This window comes from Anoplolepis gracilipes, chromosome 5 (assembly GCF_047496725.1).
Source record: "Anoplolepis gracilipes chromosome 5, ASM4749672v1, whole genome shotgun sequence".
NCBI classification, from domain to species: domain Eukaryota; kingdom Metazoa; phylum Arthropoda; class Insecta; order Hymenoptera; family Formicidae; genus Anoplolepis; species Anoplolepis gracilipes.
Genome location: NC_132974.1, coordinates 14140025 through 14153759, shown reverse-complemented (window position 1 = coordinate 14153759; position 13735 = coordinate 14140025). Strand labels below are relative to the sequence as shown.

The 13735-nt window shown below is 36.8% G+C and overlaps 1 protein-coding gene across 5 annotated transcripts in view; it reads left to right on the top strand.

Moving 5' to 3' along the window:
* Positions 1-13037, top strand: part of LOC140666391 (membralin) — a 58809-nt gene extending 45772 nt beyond the window's left edge. For 3 of the 5 annotated variants that reach the window (XM_072893535.1, XM_072893534.1, XM_072893533.1), the window contains exons 11-13: positions 3202-3301; positions 8409-8802; positions 10088-10486. In XM_072893535.1, coding sequence (XP_072749636.1) covers positions 3202-3301; positions 8409-8802; positions 10088-10260 — 667 coding nt within the window. In that variant the 3' untranslated portion in view covers positions 10261-10486. The other 2 variants (XM_072893536.1, XM_072893537.1) reach the window with 2 other exon arrangements.
* Positions 13038-13735: the final 698 nt, after the last annotated feature.

Sequence of the window (13735 nt, the reverse complement as noted above, 5' to 3'; positions counted from 1 at the left end):
AAATTACGGTTCTGTTTTTACAAACGTAATATATTTAATTAAGCCTCGTAGGTCAAATAATTTTTATATGTACATATTGCGTACAGAAAAATTTTACAATATACGTATATATTTTTAAATTGATTGCGGTTGTCATTAAGATATTTTTTCCTTTCAACTCTGCCATTATATCAGAGTATAAAAATATTTTTCTCAATTGTTTTCAACGATGATAAATAACGTTTCTAGTTTATGTTAACAAATTGCAAAGTAACGCGTCAACGCTTTAATCACTCTGAGACTTTACTTTCGATCCAAACAAAGCACGCTTGGATTTATTGGATGTTTGTCTGTGTCGCCGCGGATGAAAATGGGATGCATCGGCCGCCTAAACTGCGTTTTACGACGCTGCCAGTCGTAAAACGTAATGCAAAGCGTTTACGAACCAACGCCCGCTGTACATAAATTTACGCATCGTAAGATTTTGGACGTATAAATGCATTCAGTACGTATTGTTTGAGAATACATAGTCTTAGAAACAGAGATTCGCAATTTTTAAATATACAAGGTGTAATTAAAAAAACATATATGACATATAATGGGCAGATTCTCTGACCAATTTGGAGACGATTTTTCCTCAGCAAAAATGTCGAAAAAGGTCATTATTTTTTGCACACTTCCAATTTTTGTCATTACATATCTTTTTAACTAAGCCTCAAATTAAAATTTTATTTAGATAAACTATACCTGAAATTAACTGAAGAATGTAAATATCTTAGTCTTTTAACTCTAAAATGTTTAATTTGCGAGAAACCCATTTTTTTAAATAACTTATAACTCTAAAATTATTGACTTCTCAACATTTTTGCTAAGGAAAAATCGTCTCCAAATTGTCCAAAGAATCTGTCATTATATGCCATATGTTTTTTTAGTTACACCCTGTATAGTCTCTATCATGTTTGATATCTTTCGATACACACACGTACAAATATAAATTTGCCATCATTTTTTTTTAATTTTTAGCGTGTTTTCTGTCACGCACTGTCACTCGACACATACATGTAGTTGTCTCTTTAATTATTTTTATAGATTTAATTATTATTACTTTTTTTATATATTTTTGTCTCTTTTTTTTTTTTTTCCGAAAGTTTTGTACGTAAGATTTATAATAAAAACCTAAATTATGCAAGTTGTGTGTGTGTAACAACTTAAATTTATTTTAATTTTAATAATATTTATAAAGATTTATTTGCTTTTATATAATTTCATTCTCTTTGCTTGACAATGTTTACAAAATATTTTTACCGCAAAACTATTGATTGTAAAGTGTTATGTAATAATACTTTAATAATGATGAGTATACAACCATAACTTATGATACACATATCGGATTGATTGAGAGACGCTAAAGTTATATACTCTAGAAAATTAGTCGTCATACTCGTCGTACTCGTCAAGGGGCTATACCTACAAACCCCGACTTCTTTTTCTATCATCCTCCACCACACCCCTGCTGATCGCTTTTCTTTCTTCGGATAGTGGCGTTGCTTCAACCTCGCCCTGATCCGTAAATATTGGCGACCCCGTAACAGCTTCTCGTAAAAATCGCTTGATTACAACCCCTCCTTCATCACCCAAACGCCGTTCATCAGCGGAGAGACTGCAATGAAAAAGAAATATATATATATATATATATATATATATATATATATATATATTGTATATGTGTATTCATATGCTTATATTTCTTTTTATAATTATTCAAAATACATCAAAGCGATCGTTTTATTTATGTGTACAATTTTAATTACGACAAAATGTGGAAATTTTTAAATTTAAATTCCATTTTTTTAAATAATCATAAATGTTGTGCAAGTTGGAGGAATATTAGTTGATATAAATATAAAATGTGTATATATTTTTCATTGATTTTATTTTTCAGATAATTTCTATTTACTATATGTTTTTATTCATTGAGTAGATATTGCGTTATTAAAAAGAGTAAAGAATTATGTGAAATGAACGCATGGGTGTGCGCACCTCTCTCTCTCTCTGTTGACGAAATGAATTATAATATCTTTAAAATCAAAATTTATCTGAATGTTTTGCAATCTTTGACATATATATTTAAGTTGATTCAAAAGTGTCTTTGTATGAAGGAGGCGAGGATATGCCGAAAGAGAAAAAAAAAGAATAATACATCAATGCATTTAAATCAAATTGTCATAAAAGATATCTTAATTTTTATTTTTTAACATTTATTCTTCTACAAAGTGCCCATTTAAATCTGAATGTTTTTGATGAAGCATAAAACTAAACTCGAAAAACACTACGGTCGAAATATATAAAACGATAATCACTAGAAAGAATTTTTTTCCTTCGCGACTAACAATAAAAAGTGGCGTATAATAATAAAGCGTAAGAAATAATTTAGTTAGCGAAAGATTAAGAGATGAAATATTTCTGCGCGCTTTATCTGTCATAAAACCGAGATGGATTAATACTTGGCCCATGATGAGAGAAAGACTTCATATTTTTTTAAAGATATGAGATTGAAAAGTTTGCGATTTTAAATATCTTTTAATCACGAATACGTGCTTTGTTTTGTCTACAAATTTTTTGAGACTCGAGGGATTGATTGTTCCTTTTTTTTTTTTTTTTTTTCTTGTTTTACATGTCGATCGCAAGAAAATTATCCGTAACACATCCGATGCTTTTTATGATTTTTATGATTTTTATGAGAATCATGCGTATCGCTGTAGCTAGATAACGCATATTGCGTCATCTAGGATATTTTTTTTTCGGTCGTAATAACGACGCATAGCCGCTAGCCGCGCAACGCGTCACCCTCGATATTTCAATAGGCTGAAACTTGATACGATCTGATCGATAGTTCGTCCATATTGTTGCCACGGGGTGGGAACGTGCCGTGTATATCGTTACGTTATGTAACCTGTTAAGTGGCTTGATGTTGTTACGGATTTTCGAGATTATCGCGCACATCGGGGCGAATAAATCTCGTTGCATTCCGTAATTTTACGTATGCGCATCGCGAGAATTTTCTATTTATTTATGTTATCGTTATGACGCGCGTTTGTGCGATAATGACTTACTATTCGTCTCGTGTTACGAAAACTCGTATATTTCGAATTTCGAGACACGTTTTTCTCATGTGTCATATGACGCGTCTTAACGACGAGACACGTGCTGTTTCTGTTTCAGATTCTTCTACTTGTATCACTTTTCTTTCTACGCGTACCATTATCGATTTAACGGACAGTACAGCAGCCTGGCGCTCGTCACATCTTGGCTCTTTATACAGGTGAGTAGTTTGAAATTGTACATGTTATTTCATATCATCAAGTATAGATGACGTCAAATTCACCGACGTCGATTTCATTAAGATATTCATCGATCCATTGAAACTCCATGTTTGAGATACGATCTCGTAAAGCTTGATCAATGACAGGACACAAAGAATAGTAGTCGGAAATAAATTCTCTCTAATGTGTGTGGCGTAGAAATGTGCTGATGGTCGATGAGGCACGAGTCGAGTATTTATGCGATGTACATATTTTGGGATTAAAAGTGGCGCGCGCCCCGTCACGAATCGTGAAATAATCGTCTCTGCGATAAAAACCTACCACGGAAATAGAAAAGTTCTCTCGAGAAAAATTGCTCTTTTTCATTGAAACGGACATTGATCACGAATATTCCGTGACCTACTTGCGAGTACTTGAGCCGATATAGTCGGTCTAAGTTTAGCAAAAGATTCTTTTCTTCCTCGGCAATCGAGCTGCGTTTAAAAAAAATTGTATCGCAGATAGGTACAAGATTTTCTATCTTTCCGGGATACATATCCGGGATGTATGTATGCAAGTAAGTAACATTTTGAATTTCTTGGAAACATATTGTTGACCTTTCGATTGGATGGTTAGGCCATTATAACGCTCTGTTTATCTAACAGTAAATAATCCGCGTGCACGCACATAATATTATATATAATACGCTAAATCTATTTAAGTAAACGAAGTATTATTAAGTGAGAGAAAATGAATCAAAATTTGACGAGAAGAGCCAAATTTTATAGCGCTACATTTTAGAACGTAAATTATAACTCGGATTGGAATATTAAAGAGAAAGAGAGAAAGAGAGAAAGAGAGAAAGAGGATATATACATACATATACCACAGATATAGATTATCATTATTGTCCAATGTGGCTTCTCGATAGATTAAATAACGTTAATCCCATCATTGTTCCTACATTGCATTAATTAATGTTGAAAACACATGAAATTTTGCTAGATTAACATATCTGAAATATGTATAAGAGAGGGAAATGTAAAATATAACTGAAAAAAGAATATGCGGTTTATTTAGAGAAAGCCTCATATTTAATTTTACAAAATGTAATATAGATTCAATATGTGGGATTGCATCGCGCAATATCTGACGTTTAATTTTATAAACAAAATGATGGTAATTGTATATACATATATATGTGCGTAAGTCAATTAATTCATAAATATAGATTACAACTGAATGAATTTATTATATACGATATACGTACCTATATGTATAATATAAGGAACTTGATGTGTACGCCGGGCTTATGACGCGAGTTTGCACTTCCGCCTTCAGGAATAGCGTCAAGATAGATGAGGGAAAATGGGGGAGCACAATATTTTGCATGCGATCCCGTTGGCTACTGTTGGGAGTCCTGCGATTGACAGCAACGCTAGCGCAGTACGAAGAACGAGCCGTGGTCGCTTGGCTGGATAGCCTAAAGCCGCCATCGCTCAAACTTAAGTTACGTAAACGCAACCGGGACAATGCTCCTGACAGCTCGATCGATAGAAATAATTTAATGCGGCTTCTTGGCTTCCATATACGAATGCGCATAAGCTTACCTTAAATGCGGGAATCTCGTTCTCATCCAGAAGGGCGTGTCTCGTTCTTTTCATTAAGGATATATACAGGCATTTCTATCGAGAGAGAGAGAGAGAGAGATATTGTTATTTTCCATCGAATATATTCCATTAGGAAATACAATATATATCTGTGCTATTATGTTCTGCTCAATTTCGTTCAACCTTTCTGGCAACTTTGGCACAACGTATAGACGTTAGTTTATATACTATATTCTCTGGAAAAACGTGAAATTCTCAGGAATTTTTTATTCTTGGAAAAATTATTCTTATGGAATTTTATTAAAACTCGGGGAAATTTAATTTTTTTCTCATATTCTATATATATATAGAATATGAGAAAATCTGTTATATATTTTTTCAATGTCTTAACGGAATATTTTGGTATTTTGTATGTATTTTTTATGAATAATTTTTAACGATAAAAAATAAAAATGTTACGCAGGTGAAAAATAATGTTTACCTATCTTAGGAAAGCTTGTATTCAGTTTTTTTTTTTTTTTTTTTTTTAGTACATTTTTGAATCTATATAGTATTTGAAATTTAAATGACTTTTTTGTTTTTCCTTGTATGAGTGAAAAGCATTAGGAAACGCACACGAAGAAAAAAAGCTAATTTGAAAATATTGCGCGCAAAAAATTTCTCTTTACCGGAATTTTGAAACGAAAAATCTGAAAGATCAAAGAATCTCCAAGGTATTTTTTACTAGATTTGAGAAAACATCCTATAAATGTTTAATTTTTATCACATTACCATATTTATTTTTGTTTTTTTCGTTTATAATTGTTGTATCATATTGCATATTGTGATGCGTAAACTTTTTTGTTTCTCTCTCTCTCTCTCTCTCTCTCTCTGCATTTTGTATCTGTTTGAAAAGAATTATCACACGATTGTATATCCATCTCTGCATTTAAGTAGTATCGTCTATCATGAACGTGATAAATCGTAATAGAACATTTGCTATAAGCCGCCGGAATTTCAGAAACAAATTTACCATTATGCCAATAATACGGTGGATAATCTGATTGGAGGGCGTACTTTGATAACGCAATAACTTATAATTAGATGATCGCGATGGCCGTATTAACAGGTATTATTATAATGGCGTTACAAAAGATAGCCGCTACGTTAATAACTACATTCGATATGTATTGTGTATATTTCACGCGTAAAAACTGAATACCATTAAAGTTTAATGGAGTGGTTAATTCACTCGATAAAAGGTGTAAATGCATCACGATGCTACGTCATTACGCGCTTGGGAAAAAGATTATATTATTATGTTGTATTCATTGTTCGATTGTCGGACACACATTTATAGTGATTGTCGACCATTCTTGATATTGCAGTCTAATTTAACGAACATTTAACAAAACGCGATATATATACGATATTCGAATAGGTATCTTTGATAAAATTATTATAAATTTCAGTAGATTATAAGTAAAGGGTTTGACAAAAATTGCGTTTAATTAATTTTTTACCATGCTATATAAATTACTCTTTTTTTTTTTTTTTTTTTTTTTTTTTTTCTTTTTATATAGATAATGCAATCAAACTCTCTGAAAACACAAGTCATGGACATTTCGGAAAATTTTTTGGAAATTGTACTTTAAAATTTGATATATACATATATTGTAATAAGTGATCATATATATATATATATATATATATATACACATATATGGTAAAGTAATTTTTTTTCTCCACAAGCGCGTAAAGGAAACGATATATGTCGACACATTTGAAAACGTGATCGAATATACGCTTTGTAAATAAACTGGTTTAACCCATCACGTCACAGTGATGACAGTTCTTGCCTCTGACAAACCGGGTTACAGCTTCGTTAACATGATCGATCGTTTAACGAGCGACAATTATTTCCTGGCAATGAGTTTACGAATATCGCGTGGCGGCAAAATTCGAAAGGCTTCGGGGCACGTCGGCCGAGAATCGTCGGCATTTCGATTCCCGGACGGCAAAGCTCCCCTGTAGGTCAGATTTTAGCCGATTAGCCCCGCGGCGTAATTATATCGCCGATTCGATATCGGTGTCATTGGCGTCGATTATCGGCCAAACGAAAACTCGATATATCTCGATATAGTTATAGCCCCCCCCCCCTCCTGCCTTCTCTCTCTCTCTCTCTTTGCTCCCTGTTTCCGCAATCGTGCCTTCCCCTTCGCTATTCTTCCCCATTTACCTTGGGGGATCCACTACTCCCGCTCATCACGAATCTTTCCACCGGTCTTCTTTTTCTCAAACGGCGCGGAATCGTTTCGCTCTCGCCGGCGCCGGCGAATCGCCGGGAATACCATTTCCTTCGCGTCGTCGACAGGTGCCCGAGGGAGGAGGGGAAACGAGTGGGGCAGGGGCTCGAGATATCTATTTTCCATATCCAAGATTCTTCCTCTCGCTCATCCGTTCCGCTCGCCACCTCCGCTGCTTCCTCCCCCGCGCGCGTCATTTTTCTATTTTAAATAGAGCATCAGAAGCGAAACGAGGCGAAGACAATTCTCATTGGCGCGCGCGCAATTTATCTTACGTCTCTATAAATCATTCTTTTAACTCTGCTCCTCGCGTTGATTCGATCGAGGGAAGCGCGCGCGCGCGCCTAATAATATAAGTATGTAACTGACGGGGGGAATTTAGTTTCGCGGCGAGTAAAGCGGAGCCCGCGTTATTGCGATCTGCGTGGATCGGCGCGGCGGAGGGTCAGATTCGGGTGAAGCGATTGCGGAGAAAGAGAGAGCGTTCTGATATAGAACGAATTTGCCGAATTTCCATTTAAATTTGCTAGGCGCGAGCGGACCGCACACCGCACGCCGCACACACGGGTCACACGTGCGGAATAGAAGGGAGAGGAGGGGGGGGGGGGAGAAGAGTGCGTGCGGGGAAGAGCCACGTGTGCCACGAGATATGTATAGATCTCGTCAGGTAACTGAATTCTTGTTTCTGCTTTCTTGAATGGTGCAAGACGGGGAAAAGAGACGGCCGAGAAACGATGAACTTTTCCTGGTACAATTTCAACTTGTAATGTATGTATATACATTAGATATATCGATTCGATGTGTATGATATCAGGGAGAGAGATTAATTTCTAAAATGATACGAGTATAAAATCAAACTGCATTCTCAAACTATTAACAAACTACCAACATTCCCCTATATTGACATTTGAATTTGCGATTAGCAGACTATTGTAATGTTTGAAGAAGCCGCTCTGCGTGAATATTGCATCAACGTCACATTGCAGATCGATAATAATATGACGTTAATATTGACGTCAAATTTGAAACAATACGAATAGAGTGTAGTTATACGTAGATGTGTCTCGTTTTACTTTTATCGCTCATTCTACCCATCCTCGTTATAATGTCATTACTGTAAGCGTGACATATAATATAGATCTATTCCCTAATTTAGATTTTTACGAATTATTTAGAAATATATATATATATATATATATATATATATATATATTTTTTTTTTTTTGTTTCAGCACTCGATGCTGTACTTTTTTCACCACTACGAGCTACCGGTGATCCTCCAGCAAGCGCAGCTGCAGCAACTTTTGTTTCGCAATCACGCCCAGCCTCAGCAGGCGCAGCCAGCGACGCCCAGCACGACCCCGACCACCCCGGGTCGTCCGTGGTCGTCGACGTCGACGTTGTCGTCGGCGTCGTCGACGACGACGACGACGCCGACGCCTTCGCCTTCGAGTCCAAACGGCACGTCGACGCCTACGACGGAGCAAACGCAGCACAATTATATCGCCGAGCTGTCCCAACTCGATCCGGAATCTAACGGTCAGGAAGAAGGACACGCGAGCGCCGATAGCGAGCAAACATCCGCGGCGACGGCAACAGCTGATCGTCGAGACGATTCTGTTCAAGGTATGTCGTGACTTGTGTATCTCTACGCTGTATTTATAGGTGATTTGCTAAATCACCGGCTGCAAGTCACGATAAAAGCGACCGTATTTTCGTGATTTTCTCGCAAACAAACGTGCGGTGTTTGGATAATCGATCAATATCATATAGCAATTATTTTTAATTTAATTTCCTAATTATATCAAATTTTCTTCCGTTCTAGGCAAAGTAATTTATTTTAATTTTAATTTTAATTTTAATTAATAATTTGGCACTCGTACTTTTAAACGTAATTATGTGCTATATATTTTTTTATAAAGGTTTATATGCGAGGGGATTGCGGATAAGTATAAGTGAAATTTTATCCTATATAGTGTTAAAGAGTTAAACGTACTATTGGATATCGTATATTTGATCGAACTTCGATATTCGTACTTTTTTCTGTATAAATGCATGTATAGAGGAACAAATTGAAATGATACATTTAATTATTACGCGGGGTGCATACGCGGCGTATATGCATACATCTAATTCAAACTTTTGCGTAATGGTGGAAAAATTTTTCTCCTTTCTCCACGACGCTTATTTGCGCTTAATTTTCTGAAACACATTAGGGCAACGCGCATACACGTTATTAGAAATAATGAGAGTTTTACCCTCGAACGCGACAGATCGATAGCGAGAAGCGATGGCGGCGATCCCGAGAGAAATGTATTTGGATAATTTTGAAATGAAATCGTTGTAACGTTGTAATCGTCAGTAATTCCGTGATTACACGTTTCGTCCGTGTTGACTCGCGAAGCGAAGCGCGCGGCGTTTCGCCGGTTTAGAGTTTTGAATGAGCACTTTGTAGATCCTGTGTCACTGACACTCGTCGCTTTTGGAGCGCCTACGCAGTTTGCCACGCGATACCGCGCTATCGTGTTTCAATTCGAACGATCCAACTAGCACTGATTATTTTTCTGGGCTTTTAATTTCATCTCTCGTTTCTCGCACTCGTGGATAATCGATAATCGTTTTAACGCGAGCGCGTTCGCGAGCGAGCGAGCGAGCGAGCGAGCGATCGATCCATCCCATCGCAAACCAGTTTGTTTACAGCTGCGGTTTGACTTACAGAGTTACACCGGCGCGCATCGACAGTTTGACTTTTATTACGGATATTTGTTTTCCAAATCGCGTTAAAGAGTAGTGTATGATATACATGCATATTTTATAGTATTTTATTTTTAATTTTGCCTTTTTTTTTTTGTTTCTTTTTTTTTCCGCGACATGTCCCCGTAATAAGGAACAATTTTACGTTGAACCGCAGTGTCGGAGGACGCGACGGTATCTTCCGTCGCGAAGACGAACACGGTTTCTCTAGCCGCTGGAGCTACGAGTTCGTCCGCCGATATTTCGTCCTCCGAAGGCTTCGAGGTCATCGAGTCTGCCGAGGCTGTACGTAAAGAAGCCACGTCCACCGAGGAGAAGAGGGAACATTAGACTTTGACAGATGTACGGCAGCGAATCGGAGCGAAGAGAACGTCATTTCCACACAATTGCGGACTTTCTTCTACAAGGAGATCGATGCGGTTATCCTATCACGAAAGTTAACCCTGTAAAGTCATGCATATGATCTTTATGTACGAAGGTTTGATTTCGAGGCTTCGGATAAGCTTAAGGGACGTTCTTTTTTCTTTTTTTTTCTTTTTTTTTTTTTTTTTTTTTTTTTTTTAGTACGAATGGGCATCGCGCTTTTCTCGAAGCCAGAACCAATGGACGAAGAGAGGCAAAGATTTAATATAGCGCGACGCATAGTTATAGGTTAAATAAATTTTCAACGGGAGTAAAATATTATCGGGGATATTATCGGGGATTTAACGCACTCGGCAATTCAATGTTAGATTTGTTAAATATATAATATGATAGCAAGAGTTAGCTGTTACGAATGTAATTTCAGAAATGATAAGACATAATGTTGTAATCTATCGCATTTTCCAATCTGTACAAATCGCGAGTCGTTTATTATTTATACTTTTAATGCCAATGTACAATGTATAATTCTTTTCAATGTAATATATTTCACATTTGGCAATCACCATTACACGATGCAAGAAGTTTTATTACATTAGTTATCTGTACAAAGATGCGTTAATAAGATGCAACACGTATATGTTATAATACTTGTCGATTGAAGCGCAAACTCGCAAATAATCTCAACATTCTTTCGCTCTCTTGTCTATTTTGTAAATATAATATTTCTTTTTCAATATATATAAAATAGGTATAATTTCACATATATATATATATATATATATATATATATATATATTTTTTTTTTTTCCCAAATTATTAGACTTTAATTTTTTTAATTATCCTACTTTTAGCTTCTATTTCATGCCTTCGATAGACTTGAAATTTTTACATTCGAATCGTAAAGATAATGTAGCCAAAGCAAAGATTGCCTCTAATCATTACTTTTTATCGAACCGCGCGGAAGCTTATACCAAGGTCACTCGAAAATTACAAGGCATTGCATAAAAGATTACATTTGAGATTTACATCGAGATTGAAATTTCATTGATACGCGGCAAAAATTTAATTCTTTTTACATCACAAGATATAGTCGCAAGAAGCATCGAACTCTTATTCGCATTCTTGTCTCTGCGCTCTTCGTCTCTTGAAAATATTATATGGAAACGTCAGTCGGCGAGACTGACCGGTAAGACTGCAGTTTTTTTGAGCGAAACAAGTCAGAGTGCCTTCACCTAACCGGAACTTTCTTTCACCGGAATCTTTTTTGACTCCGCCTCCCGATCGGATACGGATATCGAATTTTCTCGCGAATAGATTTTTGCATCTAAAAGGTGATTTAATTAATTATTGTATATCGGTAATATTAGATCATTGGTATGATTGTATACGTAAAGGAGACTCATTCAAGGCGATCGATTGCAGCATTTCTATTAGCTTTTTAATTTCTTTACGACGTTCGATTGTGCGTTCGCTCAGTCGGGCAATGGCTCGAGCATTAATGTGTTGGATACGCGATTGAATTTTGACTTGGTTGAACACTTTGAAATTTACGGGATACTATATCGCCAAGCGCGCGACAGAGCTTGTCTGTGTAAGAATTTTCTTGGTGTGTAAAAATCGTACGCGACCAATCACGCGTTCAATAGCGAGTCATTCGAACAACGTTACCTGTAAGAACATGGCGGGTTACTCGAACGAATATAATCAATATATAGCGCACCTACGTTATCATAATGCGCTTTCCCTCTACTAGTTTTCTTTTATCCATAGTATATATTTTATGAGATTTGCAATGTCTGTCCGAATGTGTTTCTCTCGTTTATTCCACGGATGACATGCCTTCGACTCGTTGTTTTCTAATTAATCCGCGATCAGTTTTACGCGAGTTTAATCAGCAACAAGTTGTCAGCTACTAGAACATTAATAGAATGAGAGAATAATGGGAGAAGAGTGGAAGATATTTTTGAATGAAGAAACCATTTCTGAACGGAATCGCCGATATCGCGTTCATCATCTCGACGACGCGTTGTTACTTATTAGAGTTAACGATAATCGTCGTAATTGTAAGCTTACTGTATAATATGTACCGTTCCCGAGTCTGGTGTCCAGTGATATCCAGTGGCAAGTGAAAAAAGAACGTCTTGTTTCTTCGTTACGCGTGATGTGCGTGTAAAGTTTGACGATTGAACTTTGTAACAAGTATATATGACAGCGTGAGAAACATTTCTCGCGATACCGGATGTATACAAGTAACTTGCCCCTACACTTGGCATACCGTACCAGCGTACTGTAAAATATACATATAGTTAGGAATTAAGTTAAGAATTGTGGCGAGATTTCGACGCGTATTAATAACAGTGATGGAAGGAAAAAGTAGCGCAATCAAATTCTGTCTCGCGGACAGAAATTGTACGAAAACGCATGTGCTTGGTATTATATAGGATAGGTACGGAAAAGAAAAGAGAGACGATTATTTAAGAATCGCAGTGTTGAATGTGTCATTGCCGTTTTGTTGCCACCACCACCACCTCCTCCCTATCCAGCGAAATTACATTTCTAAACGATCGTATTTTATTTCTGTAAAATATATCCTTTCTCTTTTCACTATTTATATAAGTAAACTTCTTTTATATAGTTGTACATACCATCGAATAATATTGTTACTGCTATCCTTACTACCGCTATTCTATCGCTGCTATTATTATTAGATTATAAATAAATGCAAAGGTCTCTTATACATACATGTCTACTGTGTTGTCTCGATTTATTATCGATTCGCGATTGTCATTCGGGGTATGTACTGGTTTCTTCGAACGGCGCGGCGAATTCGAGATTTAAAAGAGATTTTCACGAAATTGAAATTGATCGTTCAACTTGGAGCGTAAGGACACGCGGAGAGGAAGACGGGAGGAGAAGGCTGTTGGACTCCAAATCCAAGTCGTACGGAGTGGAATCGGCGGAAAAGGGAGAGAGAGAGAGAGAGAGAGAGAGAGGGGGGGAGAGAGGAAGAGAGGGGAGGGGGGAAAGAGGAGAGAACGGGATAAACCGAAATAGACAAATAGACACTGGTATCCCTTTGAGAGAATCAAACAGGTGGCGTAGGGCACGAAGATAACGCGATAGAGCGAAGGAAGGAAGGAAGGAAGGAAGGGAGGGGGGGGGGTGGAGGAAGAAGACGAACTGCGTGGGCGATTCGTGGAAATGCCCAAAGAGACACGACACTCCTACAAATGTAGCAATTTATTTTCATTAAGACATAATTAGGAGTGAGTCGCGCAGCGCGATCCGATTCGCTCGCTCGAACCCTCACCCTCGGTTCCCTTGGAATCATCCTGGCGAATATACGTACGTCACGTACCATTCGAAAAGCTTCATATTTTAATGATATATAATCTTTAATCGCCTGCGTGTGTGTGTGTGAGATTTTCCTTAAAACTTATTA